The sequence below is a fragment of the Diadema setosum genome (genome assembly GCF_964275005.1).
Source record: "Diadema setosum chromosome 20 unlocalized genomic scaffold, eeDiaSeto1 Scaffold_20_unloc_1, whole genome shotgun sequence".
NCBI lineage: Eukaryota > Metazoa > Echinodermata > Echinoidea > Diadematoida > Diadematidae > Diadema > Diadema setosum.
In genome coordinates, this window is record NW_027307649.1 from 92,220 (window position 1) to 112,102 (window position 19,883).

A 19,883-nucleotide genomic window follows, 5' to 3' on the forward strand; every position below is an offset into this window, starting at 1 on the left:
ACACAGCAACGGTACATTGGGTCTTGGGAGATTTTAGCGACTTTTCGAGGCCCAGAAGAACATTTTATCAAGTGTTGTGTGATCAGAATTCACAAGCTGTAGTAATTGACCAACTTCAAAGCTGTGTATGTCAAAGATTGAGGAAACCATGAGTCGCATATTGAGGATATTAGTGCTATTGATAATTGGTTCTTCTTCGCAAGGGAAACCGGTTGAAAGGACTGTGAGGTGGTACGGGTCACCAAAGAAAACTGCGGTAAGTTGATAGTCACCTTTGGGTTGCTTTGTTATGCCTTTGATGTTATTCTGTAGCCATTTTATATGATGATTTCTTTCGCTGATGAATGACACATTTTTTAACGATATACAGGACAAACAAATTTGCTTGCGTTGTCTATCGTGTAATTGAAAATTGATTTATTTTTAAAATACAGCACATTTTCTGCGTGAGGTAATCTTGACGGAAATTGTATTTGCAATGCACGATCCAAAGTAAATTTATGCCATGGCTTCATCAAGGCACACATGGTAAACTATATTTGGAATAAATTTTACATTACAGGTCTAGATCTAGAGCAGTGACCAAGCTAAACTTTAACAATTTCTTGGGCACATATATTGAATTAGAACTCGTGCTGATATGACTAGATAATAGATTTAACCTATAAATTTACACGTTTCTGCATCTGTTAGCGTCAATTTGCTTAGGGCGTGCCTAAGTGTCAGTATAAACAGTGTCTGTGTGTGCGTGTGTGTGTATGTGTGTGCGTGCGTGCGTGTATGTGCTCTGTGTGCATGCGTATTTGTGTACGTTAAAGCAAGTGTGAAAGTCAAATCAAATCCAAAGGAAGACAAAAAACAAAAATCACCAAATCAAGACCTAATTTTGTCAAGCTCTCTATAGCGAGTATCGTGTCTTCAGGCATGACCAACGTTCTTCAGAAATCTTGGTAACAGCCAGCTACCGCAACCGATGGTCCTTTTTTTAAACGTCACTATTTTCTCAATATTTTAATATTAGGTTCTAAATACTCGGCCCAATTCCAACGAAGACAACTTAGACCTGGGCAAAAGAGACGCCTTCGGCAGTAAGTATTCGTTTGTTCAGTAAATTCCACAAGATACTGAGTTAGAAATATTGTGTGATTTCCTTCTGGATGCACTGGGTTGTAAATTTACCGTTTGACAAGTACAGAAGTATGTGCTCATGTGTACGAGGATAAGAAGAAAAGTGTAAGTTTACAATGCGAAAATCATGTCGTCGCATAGGCATGAGACACGTTCACTGATTTCAAGGTATTTTTTTAAGAACATCTCAGCTGATTAGAGGAACGGAGCGGCTATTGTTTTCTTGCCTTTAGGATATTCTTTACCATATCGTTCCTCAACGAAGAGAAAAAGGAGCAGTCGTATCATTGCTAATGAATTTGAATTCGAGTACTCAACTATCAAAACCAGCAACGTTTAAACAGTAGGACCTATGTATAACAAATTTTTATTTCAAGAACTAAATCTATACCATTCAGTTTACGTTTCACTAGGATCTACAATGGACCAGCAACATTCACTTTAAATATCACATTATCTTAAAACGTGATAACGTAAGCAGTTGTTGCAATAAAACAACAACAACAACAACAAAAACAAACCCGCATTATATAAGATTTTCCCTTATTGAAGTCGTGCCGATGAAACATTTTTGGTTGTTGTTTAGATCATGCATGACATGTAATAAGTGTAGGTCTATGGGTCTTTATAATATTTTCACTTTCCGACTTTGTAATTGTATCCGTTAATCATTTTTGTTTGTCTGTCTTGCTCTGTTTCTCTGCGGCTTCTTCTGACCCCCTTCACAGACTGTATTCCACCCGGACACGACGCCCACGGGTTCCGCTGCCACACCAGCCGGGCTTGCATCCCGCTCAACCTGGTCTGCGACGGAGTCAGCCACTGCGCGCTCGACGCGTACGACGAGACGCCGGAAGCGTGCGCGGCCGTGGCGTGCAAGGGCTTCCTGTGCCCCGAAGGGTCGTGTCTGCTTACGGAGTTCGTGTGCGACGGAACGTACGATTGCAGGGACGGAAGGGTGAGCAAGTCCAAGTTTGATCCTCATTTCAAATTCAAATTCGTTACGAGCTAGGCTTTTTTTTTTTTTTTACACGCGTGTGTTCACATGTGACCTTCTACTATTCTACTACTACTACTACTACTACTACTACCACCACCACCACCACCACGACTACTACTACTACTACCACCACCACCGCTACTACTACTACTACTACTACTACTACCTACTACACAAGAGTGATACGACATTATGATATTGATAACAATCATATTCATCATACTGTTATTAGCTAGTAAAATTACTTTTACATACACCACCAAAATAAGTGACAATCTAAAAACTATATTTTGTATATTATTTAAACAATACAATGAAATAATTACATTGCGATACTAACAGTGACTAATAATGTCATGTCAGGGCTGCTACCGCGGTTTTACCACTTTTGCTGCTGCTGCTACTACTACTACTACTACTAGGCCCTACTATTACTACCACTACTTCTACTACTACTACTACTACTAGGCCCTACTATTACTACCACTACTTCTTCTACTTCTATAACTGCTATCACCACTATCACCAACACCATTTCCACTATACTACTGCTGCTATCAAAACTATTAGCAACAGTTCTGGGCCCTGTTGCAAGAAAGTTGCAATCAATTGCAAAATAAAATCGCTAATTTTTAAACAGCCATTCTGATTGGCTCAGGGTCTGCCCTATTAAGAAGACATGCATGCAACAATGATTTTGATTGGCCAGTGACAATCAGTTGTAAGTTTCTAGCAACGGGGCCCTGCACGGATAACGTTATCACTCTTAGCAATTTTTACAATTGCGACTCCTTCTAATATCGCTGGCTACCGCCGTCATTTCCTTTCTCCTTCGTTTTCTCCTCCTCGTTTTACCCGTCCATCAAAATTGTTGGCAATGCACTGAATTCAACCTGCTACATGTTGGCTTTACTACCCGGACCTTCCCAACCAGGACGAGGAGGACTGCCTGGCGAACCAGTGCGAGAGCGGTCGCTTCATGTGTCCCGGCGGCCGCTGCATACCGGCGTACTGGAAGTGCGACATGATCGAAGACTGCGCGTCGGGCGCCGACGAGAGCGGCTGCGCGAACAACGTGTGCGCCGCCGACGAGTTCCGGTGCGACACGGGGGCGTGTATCATTCGACCGTGGGTCTGCGACGGGCAGGTATAGGCCTATGTTTTGCTCTCCCCTTTTGAATCCACGACATATACCATTGCAGCGTGCTACGATGTTTCGTTACTAGTGATACCAACAGAATTAAGCTGTGTGTTAATCAGATGTACATTATGAGGGCCCTCATGCAAACAACATTATTCAACGTAGCCATCACAATGTTCACTGATGTTTTTGTCCGACATTATGATCCGGTAAATCTAAATATTAAAGCAATTACGAGTGACATTCATTCTTTATTAATGCCGTTTGGTTCAGGCAAATAAATGTAGCTAATTGCAGAATGAAACTACACATTTTTTACCTCCTCTTGTCCTATTTCAGGTTGGGGAATGGAGTGGGAAGGGTGAAAAATGAAGAAGGAAAAAAGTCAAATTCTTCACTCTTCTTGAATACGTTTCACAGGCCGACTGCCCGCACGAGGAAGACGAGAGTAAAGGTTGCCAGGAACCACTCACCAGCTGCGATGAGGGGTACTTTCAGTGCGACGACCTGTCGTGCGTGCCTCCATATCGCGTGTGCGACGGGATCACAGACTGCCCGGGAGGTAAGTGATCCATTATTAAAACACACGAACAGAGAGCGATTCAATTTCGACTAGACCTCATATTCGCTGAAAACTACCAGGTAACATGTTGGGTACCTAAGGGGACCAAATTTGCAACTTCCCCGCATATTTGTGCGAAGTCACGCCCATTTTTGTAACGGAATGTCGTCCCAAAACGGGCACAATTTTGTGCTTTTGTGTACATTTCCTATGGAAAACAGGTGCTCTGTCATGAAAGTCATGAAAACCTGATTATTTTTACAATTAATCACTTTCATCGATTAGTTTTGTGCTAATTATGGTAGAAAAGTGGTCAGTGACAATTTCCAATAGAAAAATAAAGAAAAAACAAAAGTTGAAAAAGTTGAAAAACAAAGAAATACATAAGAAATTATGAAAAACAATAAAATACATTAAATTTCACCTAGAACAGCCACTTTTCGTTCCTGTTAACATCTTGATTATGTTTTGGTATGTCATGAGGATCCTGAAAATGTAAGTTTCGAGGGGTCCTGGGGGGGGGGGGTGCACGGTGACCCCCCCCCCCCCCTTAGGTAGGCCCTACCCTACTAAACGTGTTCCTCAGATGTGAAACATCTTTTGAGTCGCGAGGGGAAGGCATGATATTATTAAAGACAAACGTATAGAAGATGTAAAACTCGTCTTATTAGCCCGATATTGATAGAAGTATTCCACGGATTCTGGGGTTTGCATTTCCGAGATAATTCTGCATTGGGACATGTTCCCTCGACCGCGATTATTGCTTTCAGTTATGCGTAAGAAGCCGTATTGACACGTAGCAAAAATTCCACGTGCAATTTGAATTACATTAATAGCAAATAACTTTGTATCAGTTTCCAGATTCTCTTTTGTTCACCAACAAATTACACATCTGCCTTGCATCACTACGATTAACGAAAGGAATTAGCTGAGGAAAACTAAAGTGTATACGTGATTTAGTTCCGAAATTATTATGTTAAAAGATCATTTTTTTTTAAAACCAGATTGTTGCACGACTTAGTGGACAGGAGCAGGTGAACAATGCTTTATGTTCACACGGTCGATATCATTGTCTTGTCGATAGGCGAAGACGAAGGGCAGAACTGTTGTGACGACGATGAATTCAGGTGCAACGACGGGAATTGCATCCCGGACTTCTGGCGCTGCGACGGACAAGTGTCGGACTGTCCTAACGGCGAGGACGAGGAGGGATGTCCGGCTAATATCTTGTGCCCGCCTGGGTCTTACCAGTGCCTCGAATCGGGCATCTGCATCGCCGGCGAACTCCGCTGCAACGACTACCCTAACTGCGTCCTCGGCGACGACGAGGAAGGATGCGGCTGCGGCGACGACGAATTCGAGTGCGATGACGGGAAGTGTATTCCAGAGGCGTATGAATGCAACAACTTGGTAAGAGGCCGATTCATTTACATAACTATTAGAATTTTTAGGCATAGTTCTATATTACGCAGGTCGTTCACGACAGCCAACCCGCTTGCAAGACGCTTTCCAGACATAGACACAAGTGCTGCATACAAATTGGATTCAACGTACTGAAATAATCATAGTATGATCATAAATAGGAACAGGTTACTGTACTTGATTATTTTGTTACCAGTTACAAAGAAAGCAATATGAGTTGTATTGAACACGTTTGTGAACTCCCTTCTCATCTGCACGCCCTACTACCTGACTATAATGTGTCATGGTATGTCATGGTATGTCATGGTGTGTCATGGTGTCATGGTGTGTCATGGTGTCATGGTGTCATGGTGTCCTTGTATTCAATTATGATTCTAAGAATCAACCTTTCAATATTCAAAGTTCCATTGTAAATTTTATCACCGAATCTGTAAGTGTAAGCCCATCTTAACGTGTATTCAAATAATTTATAGATGGTTGTGAACTAATGGTGGAATATTCGTGTCACTTACATAGTGTTATTTCATTTTTAAATCTTGATTCGTCTGTTATGGCTAAAGGCAGAGTAATAGTTAAAAAAGTCTTTCCGGATTTAACTGTAACCAGGCAATTGTCCCGACTTCCACTCTGTATAGTATTCCCTTATGTTCCACAATAATCTCGTCAATAAAGATACAATGAAGTATTTTACTTATATGGTACATCATGAGGTAACACCAATGATGTTTGCCACGAGTAGTTTTTGCGTCGTCAAAATCAGCTCATTTGGCACAATTTCCAGGTGGACTGCATGGACAAGTCAGACGAGTCGAGATGTCCCGGCACGCCCTCACCACAATGTGACGTCACGAATTCGGTTGTATGCCGCTATGGAGGAGTCTGTGGTGTCGTCTGCGACGGCGAAATCGACTGTCCAGTGCTAGGTAACTCTGCCCGCGTAGAGCCTCGTTTGTTGTGAAATGTTACTAAGTGATTCTGGGGGGGGGGGGGGATTGACCCTTCACGCAACCAACCTCAAACAATAACTCTCCCCCTCCCACACACACACACACACACACAAATACATACATGCACACATCAAATAACGTTCCTCGGCTTCTGGTTGGAGGGAGGGGGAGGATTATCGATATCTTCAATCACGATTTGTTAAAAAGACTACAAGGTAGGCCCATTCCTTTTCACAGCTGCTTTACAATGGCGTCCTCTATATACAGATGAAAAGACAGGCAGTGCTAAAATAAAACAAATACAAAAGATGTATACGAATGATTAAAAAAAGTACTTGGCTACAATTGTACATACCTATATCAAAGCTAAAAGAGAAAAGAGGACAAAAGAGGGAAAGCGGAGGGCGATTTAGGAGTAAGACAGAGAACACGTGAATAGACTGAAAGTGTTGGATTCATAAAGTAAATTTTAAGCATGTGGATAAATGTCAAACAACTCGTTTAAAACATGTTCAGTCACAATATCAACTGTATTATAACGAGGAGTTTATTGAATTGTGTTGCATCTAATTTTCTGCCAAGAAATCCATTGAAAGGGATAATATACCTGTTGCATAGAATGATAAACGGCTGGATAATCCTGCCAGCAACGATATTGCTGGTTTTCAGAGGGATCTGGATTGACAATAGAATACCATACATAAATATCTGAAAAGAATATCAACACCATACACACTAAACCTCATAGAGTACTATTAAAATTGGAAATAAAGTAGTCAGTATTATAGCTGGACAACTCTCTTAAGCAGACTTAAACAGGCCTTGTTTTGTTTACAAGTCAAGAAACACACGGAAAACTGTCAACATCTCTGTTTCTCATCCATTCCGCCAGGTGAAGACGAGATCGGCTGCCCACAAATCAAGTGTTTACCCTGGCAGTTTGAATGCGAGGACGGCGAGTGCATTCCTGCCTGGGACAAGTGCGACGGCTATGCAGATTGCAGTGGGGGAGAGGACGAGACGCTGGCCGAGTGTCCAGTGGTAGAACCGACCACTCCTGCTCCCATCCGACCTCCAACGTACCCGTCTTACCCGGTTTACCCGACCACCTATCCCACCGAAGTTCCTGTTCCACCCACCACTCCACAACCTATCGAGTCCGAACCGCCGTATCCAGTGCCAACCGCAGTGTATCCGGTGGAGGAGACGCCAAACTACCCTACCGAGCCTCTGAACATTGTGTGCAATCCACCACAGTCATTTGAGTGTCCTGATGGTACCTGCCTATCGTCAACGCTGTTATGCGATGGAAAGGCAAGTTGTAACTGTCGTTTTGCAAAAAGCTATTAGGGAGCTTTAGATTTTCGCGACGGGGACGTTCAGAGGAAAAAAAAATGTTCTGAGCATGCGCAGAAACGCGCATCAAGGCGATCTATTTCTAGCTTGCGTCGTCTGAGTTTTTCACTACGCGTTCTGGGCTATTTTTACGTCCGCTCAATTCACGACGTAGAGAGCTACTTGATGCACCGATCATATGGGGGCGCCATCTTATTTTTTTTATGATTATAGGTTGCGTCTCAGCGTAATCTAAAGCTACTTTTCAACACGACGCAGGGAAAGGGGAACGTCCAGCGCAAGCGTCGGCTCAGACGTCCGCGCGTCAAAATCTAAAGCTCCCTATTTAATAGTACAATGGGAACCCATCGATTATTGGGAATATAAGAATTGCAGATCTGTACATATCCTTACCCACAGTAGAGAATTACACTCAAACCGATTTTCTTTGCCTTTCAGATAACAAGAAACAACTAACAAAGTTTGCTTATAAGATCAATTCTCGACGCTTTTTTGCTAGTCTTTACTAAAAACATTTCAGGATACGTTTCCGTCTATTCAAATGAGAAAAGGGAAAGATGATGAACAAGATGGTTCCAGTCGAGGAAAAGTGGTGTAAAAATAAAGACTATGATATAGCCGCAGTCACACTGGCAAAACTTCTCGATGTTGAACTTCGAAAACTCCTAGGGAAGTTTTTTTGTTCGTTCACATTGGCGACCAAACTGGAAGTTTGGATCAGGTGTGCGCATGGGCATCAAAATAAACAAGCATGCAAACGCCGCCATTGGAGGCACGGCAAACAGGAACTGGAATTCCGGCTGCGTGCATTCAGACTGCATAAATTTCGAGAGTATCAAATTGCAGGGGCTTGGGAAATTTCCCTATAATATGTAGTTTTAGTGGGAACTGGAAAAAAAAAAGTTTTGCCAGTGGCGGCTATGGTAAGACATCAACATTTTACAGGATTTCATCTCTATCAATATGAATAGCCATTTATCTCGGATCCATTCTCGACAGGCTGACTGTCCATACAGCAACGCCGACGAGCTTCCGGGCAGCTGCGTCACAGTGAACATGTGCAATTACGGCCAGTTTCAGGTGAGGTCGCAGTTTTTTTAAAGTCATTTAGACGAAATTTGTATTCCCCTTTCAAATGTGTTTGTGGTCTAATGAGACATTAAGTCTTCTTAAATGTTCATATCAACGAAAATTATTTGCATTTCTTCTTCCAAGATCCGAACCCAAAACCTACTAACCTCTATCAATTGTGTGGTATGATGACTTATAGCCTAAAGTAGTAAAATTCTGATCTTTATTAAAACTCCCAAGGGTTTTTTCCTGTTCTGGATTATACGCGTACTATCAGCACAATGATGGTAACTAAGACTTGTTGCTATAATGCCAACAGTTTAATCGGGCGGTGAGTTGGCTCAGTCGGTAGCGCGTCTGCCTCACGATACTAAGGGCCCGGGTTCGAACCCGAGTCTGGACTGAGCAATGTTGTGTGTAAGCATACCGTCCTCTCTAGCAAGAGGCAAAACACTCTGTCCCTTGGATAGGACATAAAATGGAGGTCCCATGTATGAGAGAGTCACACCTCATGCACGTAAAAGATCCCGCTTCATTCATTCATCGCAAAGAGCAGGCTGTTTAACTCGGTGAAGTGGTCCCACCTCACATCCAACTGGACCCCATGGAAGACTAGCTTAGTGTAGCTGAATATGGGCTATCCAGCTATCTTCTCAGATGGAAATGAACAAACGAACAAACAAATTGGCTACTCTAAATCAAACACAAGTTAACGTTTTATTAATCAAAGTTGTGTTGGATATGTGCGACCAAAAAACCAACAACAAACGAACACAATGCCTTTCAGTTGCGCGTAAATGAAAAATTCCGTGCGATATGGCAGTGTATCGGGGACTTGCAGTTGATTTTTCGAGTTGTCTTTGAACGCCACATTTCTAGCAACGGGAACTCGGACGTTAAGCATAAACATGCTCGGCAAAGAGGAAATTGTAGGTCTGACTTCTGTCCAGCGCGTATCCATTTTGCATTAATTTCACCTGCTTTGTCCCTCTTGACCCACATACGTAAATTGGTCCCTAGAAATCTAGGATTGATAGTCCTCAGAGGGAACAGTGTTCATGCTAAAGAGGATTATATTGGTACAGAGGAATATGTTTTAGCTTTTGATTTTTTAACCTTCCATTATCAGAGTAAAAATAAATGTGTGGGCACATTGAACTTTTACTCCGACTTCTAAAGTCTCTATCACACCGTCTGGTAACAGCTGTTTAAGTTGTCAAGGGCATTATATTGATACGTATTTTGGGATTCATCATACTTTTGTTGCCAGTGTGACGACGGGGGCTGCCTAAGTTCCAGTCTGGTGTGCAACCGATATCTGGACTGTCCCGACGGGTCAGATGAATCGGTTGACCAGTGCGGATTCAGTAAGTTATCGAGATTCTGCCGTTGCAACAACATTTTAGTCATAAACCTATATTTTTATTTTGATACTAAACTACACGCATCACATTTCCTACTTTTCCTATATTGCCTGCATGCGATTACAGAATTTTCTCCAAGGCAAAGCTAGGTGTTGGCTATGCAAATTTGCGAAATTGTTTCTTGAACATTTCATAGTAAGCTTTGATAATTATGCAGGCAAATAAGAAGTACGATCCAATGATAAGCTTGTCTTTGATTTGTAACGCGCATTCTTTCCGGACAGTTTTGAACGCTGTAGATTTGCGAGCAAAAAGATTTATACTCGGGCTACACACTGCGGAAATTGACTTTTAGTTCCATTTGTGTTACTTCACGGCTGACATAGATTGTGGAAAGGTATCTGTTGGGCAATGTATAAAATCTTGAATCATGTGTTACTTCAATGTAGCTGTATGTTGCGGAAAGATAAAAGTAGGTATTTTCTAATCAAAACTTAGGCGATTAAAGCAATCAAGAAGACGTGTTAGATCTTCAGCTTTTCCTTATTCCAACGTAAGTTATCAAAGCAAAGCTAACGCTGACGTCAAGACGTATGCTGGAGAACAAGAACTTTTAGCCTCACAGAATGAATCGTTTAAAACTTTGTGCCAATAAGTCAAATATGCACGGATTTCACGCATAAACCTATGGACAGGAAATTTCACGGATTTCACACATAAACCAATGGACAGGAAATGAGTGTGGCTCACGGAGAATTAAAGGGGCATTCCAGACGATTTTCATAATTACACATCAAGTAGTACATAAATCAATGTCTCCATGTACAGATTTGTAGAATTTATTGTTGTCCTTGAGCAGAGAAACAATACTCTGAAAAATCTTAAACGAATTACACTGAACAATGTTGATGACGTAGGAGCCTCACATATTTTAGCAATGTAGCAGTGTAATTCCATTACAATACCACTTGCTTAACAAGTTCACCTGTGTAGAATGTATGCATGCCATCTTCTTTTGTTCTGCTTCCTTGAGCCCAACTCTCGCATTCTTATGGTGAGGCTGCCATGTCATCGTCCTTGTTCATTGCAATTTGTTGTAAATTTTGAAAACATTCTTATTCCTCAACCCAATCACTACAAATTCTGAAACTCTGTACTCGGTATAACTAATTTATAGTTGTTCAAATGTAAAAGTCTGAAAATCATCCGGAGGTCCCCTTTAAACGAGATGTCTGACATTCCAAGAAGAATGCGATACCGCTAGTTTGTTGGGAAAGTCGTACCCCACCAACGGCGATCTGTGGCTAGTTATAAAGGCCCCACAGACTGGTAGGTTATTGCTCTCGACCGACCTGCTAATAAAACTGTTCTGTTTGTACACTCAGATCTATGCAACTCAGAAGATGGCTTTGCCTGCCTGAGTGGAGAATGCCTGTCGGTCTACCATCGATGCAACGACGTTATCGACTGCGGCAGCGGGGAGGATGAAGACGACTGCGTGTCGCCTGTTGAAAGTGAGTCGGAAAGGACTCCTACCATCACCACTGAAATCGATTCCAATCACGTGTTGTAATGGCTCAACGATGAATATAGAGATTTATGCCAAAACACAGAGAGTGTCACGCTCCCACAAAAACAAAACAAAAACATTTCGTGCGCCGTATCAAATGAGATAAGCAAAACTTCTAAGAATTCCCGGATGTCCCTGAAAAATATGCATACCCTCCATTAAAGAGGTTGTCCAGACAGTTCACGTCAGGTAGTACATAAATCAATAGTGTCATGTACATATTTGTGGAGTTTATTGTGGTACTTGAGCAGATAAAATAATACTCTGGAAAACACACACAAAAGATAATATAATGAACAATAATGGTGACATTAAGATGCTGACACATGCAAATATAATATAATAAGCAATATGATTCCTTTACAATACCACTTGTTTAACAAATCAACTCGGGTAGAATTTAAGCATACTTTTCTTCTTTCGTGCTGCTTCGTTGAACACCCAATTATGAATTCTTACGTGAAGCTGCTATGTTATCATTTTCCTTTATTGTGATTTGTTATGAATTTTGAAAACATTTTTCTTTCTCATTGGGTTGAGAAAGAAGAATGTTTTTAAAATACACAATAAATTCTGAAATTCTTTACCAAGCCGAACCAATTTAGAGATACTTTACAATACAAAAGTAAAAAAAAAAAATCTGGAGGTCTTCTTTAATGCCTCTCCATCTATGGTGTTTAGGGATAAACATTAGATCAAAGATAAGTAGAATACGCATGATTAACAACTATTTAACCAGCATTCTATCTAGGTAGAAATACCATGTGAGAAGAAATAGCATGGCCATTCTGCTTCCGTTTTTGTCTTGGAAAACAGGTCAAGTAAAGCCCGGGATCTGTCCTTCGCATCCGGGTACTTATGAGCGCAACGACAACGACATTGATCTCTGCATCGATGCCTGTTTCCACGATGGCGACTGTCCAGGTGAAATGAAATGTTGTCCACTTCCTCGGGGGTGTGGCCTTGACTGCAGGCTACCGCTAGGGTTCGTCCAGCTCCCATTTACAGGTTAGTTGTTTTTTTCTTCTCAGCCGCCAGTTGACTTCCTCAATACCAGTGAAAATCAACTTCATGTGATACCACAAGAACATGAGAAGTAGTAGTACGAGGGTTATCCTTCATACTGTTGAAAACATCTTGTTCCATCAAACTCGGCAAAAGTCTTCTACCTTCGCCGTTTTCCAGCTAGAGCAGAAAGGGTGGTCGTTAAATATGACTGCAATAATGTGCACAATTAATGAATTGTATCATACATCAAATACATTTGAACACATAAATCTCTGTGCCTTTTTTGAGGGGGCGGAGGAGCTGGCTTAGACACAAGGCTTGCCTTCGCAAATTGTGAAAAACGAAATCACGTACAACATCTATAGAAGACAAGAAACACAAAAGTTGTTGCACGAAATTCGTAAAGTCGTCTTTACTACCATGGTATTGAAATATATTTATGTTATTTTTTTCCCTAAGGGCGTACTGTTAGTCATTTTAAATGCATGATACTACTATTTGAGTATCAATACAAATGAGTTGGACGCAATCGTGAGGTTGTCAAGAATAATATTTGTAATGGAGGAATGCGTAAATTTAAACAAAAAAGGCCGTGTTGAATTAAAGTGGGATGAAACATAGGTCAGAAAATGAAACATAAGTCTCTGAATACTCAATTCTGATTGGCTGATACATGACTTTGAGTTTTGATTTTCTGATTCGTGTTGGATTTTTCTGATTCGTCTTGGATTTCGTCTCTTTATGCAACAGGGCCTTTTTTTTTCTTTTGCAAAGTGGTGCATTATGAAAGTTAATTCACTGTTTATCGAAACGCGCAAATTTCCTTGTATCAGGCCTCGAGGACGTCGAAAAGAGCTTGGCGAATCTACGGACAGAAGTTGATATCATTGCCGATGAAGGTTAGTCTTTGTCTCTGTGGAGTTCACCGACGCTTCGAATGCAGTTAACTGACGCTTCGAATGCGATCCAAGCAAACGCTACAACGGTCAATCCATTTCCAAATTCATAAACACAGTCTGACCGCTCCTATCCGGCCTCCCCTATCCGGATCTGTCTATCATCCGGATGCCATCTCTGCGTGTTTTTTTTTTTTTTTCAGCTAATGATTATGCGGAAAAGGGGGATGTCAAACTAAAACAAAATTCCTACACAAACTCACATGAATTACATATTATTCCCAACATAATTAATATACATTTACATCAAAATATTCATGTATTAAAATAACATGCAGTCAGACATTCACTTCTCCCAAATCACCGCAAGAACATAGACAGAAAACTTTTCATTATGCCAGGGCATGGTACAGGCGATCGTTCTTTGGCAGCTGCGTGTATTTAACATTGAGTTTCACATATCCGGCCAAATCCCTCATCCGGATGAGCGCCGGTCCCAACATGTCCGGATAGGAGAGGTCGGACTGTACAATATCATTCACTCATGTAGCACTCTAATCATGCAACATTATGGAGTTGAATGAATGGTTTCCCATAACGATTAAGTTGTGATACACTCGGTCACATGAAGCCGTCATGTCTCTCTGTTGCTGAACTCATCGTCTATTTATAGCAGACAACATGACGGTGGCATTCGCTGTCTGTCCATGACTGCAAAAAAGGCGCTTAAAAGACCTGTGCAAAGCAAATACATGTTTACTTGTGTTGATTTATGATACCCTGATCATCACGTATGTGGCCAAAAAAAAAAAAAAAAATCTAAATACGTGTCCTATATTTTATAAAGGTTTTTTTTTTCATCTTTCTTCAAGTCATTTCGACAGGCTCACGAAGAAAAAAGCTGCCCACCCAAGATTCTGTAAATGACATCGTCTCATCTGTCAGTTACTGCTAAATAACTTATATGACGAACAAAAGTCATAGGGATGCACATTTCCATATAAACTGAGCACAACTTCAACGTTTGTCCATACATTGTCTTCTATCAATCATATTAGACGTGATTTGTATGAAGAAGAACGAACTACATAGCAGAGAAACCATAAGAAACACCCAGCATTTGCATTCGTGGATGTTGAAACAAAATACTAGATTTCAAAGACTTTCTTGATCGTAACCCATTGTTACATGATTGTATTATTTGGTTCTAGTTGCTCTTTTGGTGGGAAACATCGTCAGCTTAGAAGGAAGAGCAACCAATCTAGAAACTGACGTTGAGGACCTAAAAGAGGATCTAATGGAAGTCAAACAAGAACTAGCAGAGTCGTACAGGCCTCAAGAAACCACCCCTTACCGACCTCAAATCCCCGAGGAGAATAGACCCTATGAATCACCCTCTAATCAATACGAACCTGAAAAAACAAAACCTCCACTGTATGAACCTGAAGAGACAGTACCGCAGCCTTACGAACCCGAAGAGACAAGGCCGCAACCATACGAACCAGAAGAAACAAGGCCGCAAGCATACGAACCAGAAGAAACAAGACCGCAAGCATACGAACCAGAAGAGACAAGACCACAGCCATATAAACCAGAGGAGACAAGACCACAGCCATACGAACCAGAAGAAACAAGGCCACAGCCATACGAACCAGAGGAGACAAGACCACAGCCATACGAACCAGAAGAAACAAGGCCACAATCATACGAACCCGAAAAGACAAGACCACAGCCATATGAACCAGAACAAGCTGGAGCGGAGCAATACGAAAACGAACAGACGAGTCCACAGCCATATGAACCAGAGGAGACAAAACCACAGCCATACGAACCAGAAGAAACAAGGCCACAGCCATACGAACCAGAGGAAACAAGACCACAGCAATACGAACCAGAAGAAACAAGGCCACAACCATACGAATACGAAGAGACAAGACCACAGCCATACGAACCCGAAGAGACAAGGCCACAGCCATATGAACCAGAGGAGACAAGACCCCAGCCATACGAACCAGAAGAAACAAGGCCACAGCCATACGAACCAGAGGAGACAAGACCACAGCCATACGAACCAGAGGAGACAAGACCCCAGCCATACGAACCCGAAGAAACAAGGCCACAATCATACGAACCCGAAGAGACAAGACCACAGCCATATGGACCAGAGGAGACAAGACCCCAGCCATACAAACCAGAAGAAACAAGGCCACAACCATACGCACCCGAACAGACAAGACCACAACCATACGAACCCGAAGAGACAAGGCCGCAACCATACGAACCAGAAGAAACAAGGCCACAACCATACGAACCAGAAGAAACAAGGCCACAGCCATACGAACCAGAAGAAGCAAGGCCACAACCATACAAACCCGAAGAGACAAGACCACAACCATACGGACCCGAAGAGACAAGGCCGCAACCATACGAACCCGAAGAGACAAGACCACAGCCATACGAACCAGAAGAAACAAGGCCACAGCCATACGAACCAGAGGAGACAAGGCCACAACCATACGAACCAGAGGAGACAAGGCCACAACCATACGAACCCGAACAGACAAGACCACAGCCTTACGAACCAGAGGAGACAAGACCACAACCATACGAGCCTGAAGAGACAATTCCAGAGCCATACCGCCCTGAAGAGACAAGGCCTCAGCCGTACAGGCCTGAAGAAACGAGACCACAGCCATACCGACCAGAAGAAACAAGACCACAGCCATATGAACCCGAAGAGACAAGACCTCGACCATACGAGCCCGAACAAACAAGACCACAACCATACGAGCCTGAAGAGACAAGACCTCAACCGTACGAGCCTGAAGAGACAAGACCAGAGACATACCGCCCTGAAGAAACACGACCTCTTCCATATAAACCTGAAGAGACGAGGCCTCAGCCGTACCGGCCTGAGGAAACAAGACCGCAGCCATACCGACCTGAAGAAACAAGACCACAACCATACGAGCCTGAAGAGACAAGACCTCAACTGTACGAGCCTGAAGAGACAAGACCAGAGACATACCGCCCTGAAGAAACACGACCTCTTCCATATAAACCTGAAGAGACGAGGCCTCAGCCGTACCAGCCTGAGGAGACAAGACCGCAGCCATACCGACCTGAAGAAACAATACCACAGCCATACGAGCCTGAAGAGACAAGGCCAGAGCCATACCGCCCTGAAGAAACAAGACCTCGTCCATATGAGCCTGAAGAGACGAGGCCTCAGCCGTACCAGCCTGAGGAGACAAGGCCACAGCCATACCGCCCTGAAGAAACAAGACCACAGCCATACGAGCCTGAAGAGACAAGACCAGAGCCATACCGCCCTGAAGAAACAAGACCTCGTCCATACGAAACTGAGGAGACAAGGCCTCAACCATACTCTCCTGAAGAGACAAGACCGCAGCCATACCGACCTGAAGATACCAGACCACAGCCATATCAACCCGAAGAGACTAGACCTCGACCATACGAACCCGAAGAAATAAGACCTCAACCGTACGAGCCCGAACAAACAAGACCACAACCTTACGAGCCTGAAGAAACAAGGCCAGAGCCATACCGCCCTGAAGAAACAAGACGTCGTCCATATGAGCCTGAAGAGACGAGGCCTCAGCCGTACCAGCCTGAGGAGACAAGGCCACAGCCATACCGCCCTGAAGAAACAAGACCAAATCCATATGAACCCGAAGAGACAAGACCGCAGCCATACCGACCTGAAGAAACAAGACCACAGCCATACGAGCCTGAAGAGACAAGACCAGAGCCATACCGCCCTGAAGAAACAAGACCTCGTCCATACGAAACTGAGGAGACAAGGCCTCAACCATACTCTCCTGAAGAGACAAGACCGCAGCCATACCGACCTGAAGATACCAGACCACAGCCATATCAACCCGAAGAGACTAGACCTCGACCATACGAACCCGAAGAAATAAGACCTCAACCGTACGAGCCCGAACAAACAAGACCACAACCTTACGAGCCTGAAGAAACAAGGCCACAACCATACCGCCCTGAAGAAACAAGACCAAATCCATACGAACCTGAAGAGACAAAGCCTCAAGCTTACAGACCTGACGAGACAAGGCCACAACCATATGAACCCGAAGAGACAAGACCTCGACCATATGAACCTGGAGAGACAAGACCTCGACCATACGAGCCTGAAGAGACCAGGCCACAGCCATACGAACCCGAACAGGTACGACCACAGCCATACGAGCCTACAAATGTTAAACCAAGACCGTATGAGCCTGAAGAGGCTAGGCCGCAGCCATATGGGCCTGTTGAAAATAGACCAATACCATATAATCCTGATTACGAGAGACCCAGACCATATGAACCCGAACAGACGAGGCCGCAACCATACGTACCTGAAGAAACTAGGCCACAGCTGTACGAGCAACACGTACGGCCACAACTATACGAGCCTTCAGAAGTTAAACCAAGGCCGTATGAACCTGCACGATCAGGACAGTATTTGCCTCAAGATAGTAGACCAAATTACGAGCCTCAAAATGTTGTACCAATACATGACCCTTACGGCACAAGACCCTAACTTAGTTTGCTCAATTCACTTAATTCCGTGTCTGTCCATGAGACCACAATTTAAAAAGGGGAAAAAAATCACGTTTCTGTATCCACTTTATAGAATTTTAAGTCTATTTTGCTGAAACCTCATTATCTTTGATCTCGAAAATTTAACGTCATTCAATAGAGGCCAGAAAAGGAAAATAATCTCGGAAATCATTCAAAGTGGTATGTGCCCAACATGTGAAAAGATCTACGGAGATCTATGTGGATGTGAATCATTACCAAGCAGTATAAAAGGTATAATGAAAAACGAACCGTACATCGACCAAATGGTGATCATAAATGGATGACCACATTAGTAACAGCGTATACTCCAGATTGTGGGGGGGGGGATGCAAAAGATTTCACAGGGTTAAAGACACTTGAGAATACTGCGAAACAAAAATCCCTAAAAGCGCCAAGGACACTTTATAACAACTGTCTACATTCACACGATGAGTCAAAGGACCGTGTTAATGCAACAAGAAAGAAACTTACACGACAGAGGGTAAATCATGAGAGTGCTCAGTTGTGACTCCCCCCCCCCAAAAAAAAAAAATTACGTGTTGTTCTTATTAACATGTCAATTTGTGACGCAGTTTTAACACTTGCTTTATTTGCAATATTCTACTTCACTTTCATTCACCGTCTCAATGAGACGAAGGACGCTGAGTAACAGGAAAATTTGATAAGATCATGTTAGACCATGCACGGCAATTATTATCTATCAAGAAACAGTGTTTGCATTTAAAACATTTGAATTTTGCCTCTGCGCTTTCATGACTTAATTATGATTAAGGATTTTAAAAAAGGAAGGTTTTTTGCTTGATTTTCTCAAAACAAATCAATAGCCTTTCCCCGTAAAGAGTGAGTGAATCCCATTCCAATTATAAATCCCTTTTATAAGACGATTGCTGATGTAAGATTACAACAATGGCTATTTCCGGAGAGTAAAATATTATGTTGGATTTTGAAAGGAAGCCTCCGAAAAAGAGAAAAGTTTCTAAACATTTGTGTCAATATTCATCGTGTTGTGTATAATGTCGTATTGTATGTATAAAGAACGACAAAATCATTGCCGGAATGATCACTTTCATTCATAGCCTGTTATTTCTGTGGCAGTTTCAGAATTTGATATCCTTGTGATGACGAATATTTCTGTGGCAGTTTAGATGAGATGTTTTAAGTCCAATTCTGTTTTCCTGTTATGAACTTATCATAAAATCAAATATATCAACAGAATAAGAAAGTGTCTTAGTTTTTCTCAAGCATCTGACAAACAGGGATGTTCCTTGTGTCTGTCCAATGCTCACAGTTGCCGTGTTTGGGAGTGTGTCTGTGTGTGAAGGTACGACAAAACTGCCTAGTGCCTTACCACTTGCAGTTCTTTGGTCAATATATGAGGGCGTATTGCAAAGAGCAAAGCGATTCATTGCCACCAACACTCCTAGAGAGAGCCTAGACGTTCATGTACGGCGTCTATGGGGATATCTGGATCTCTTCTAAGCGGGTTAATTTGATCGTGCGTGTGTGTCTGTGTAATGGGGATGGATATGCAGGTATCGTGGTCTTAGTCTAGATACTTAATACTTAAGCGGCTGTTACGCACACAGACTCCATGCAGAAACACGAAGCGCATAGGAACATGTAAAACAATTTGAAATAAAGGAATCTGCTCATATTTGTGTGTGTATGTGTATGTGTGTGTGTGTGCGAGTGAATGTGCCTGTATCCATGTTTCACATGCGTAGTACCAAGGAGGTATACCTCTTTGGTATATAGTGCCAATTACCCGAGTATCAGTACATCAGTGAAAAGCATACCTTACAATTCAAAG

General features: G+C 42.5%; 1 protein-coding gene across 1 annotated transcript; it reads left to right on the forward strand.

Moving 5' to 3' along the window:
* Positions 1 to 1,157: 1,157 nt before the first annotated feature.
* LOC140245670 (uncharacterized) lies at positions 1,158 to 18,938 on the forward strand. The gene is made up of 13 exons (XM_072325216.1): positions 1,158 to 1,197; positions 1,857 to 2,086; positions 3,063 to 3,275; positions 3,690 to 3,831; positions 4,916 to 5,241; positions 6,035 to 6,176; positions 7,093 to 7,514; positions 8,556 to 8,636; positions 9,898 to 9,994; positions 11,377 to 11,505; positions 12,378 to 12,569; positions 13,403 to 13,468; positions 14,677 to 18,938. The coding sequence occupies exons 1-13, from the start codon at positions 1,158 to 1,160 to the stop codon at positions 18,030 to 18,032; spliced, it is 5,436 nt and encodes a 1,811-aa protein (XP_072181317.1). The 3' UTR covers positions 18,033 to 18,938.
* The last annotated feature ends 945 nt before the right edge of the window (positions 18,939 to 19,883 follow it).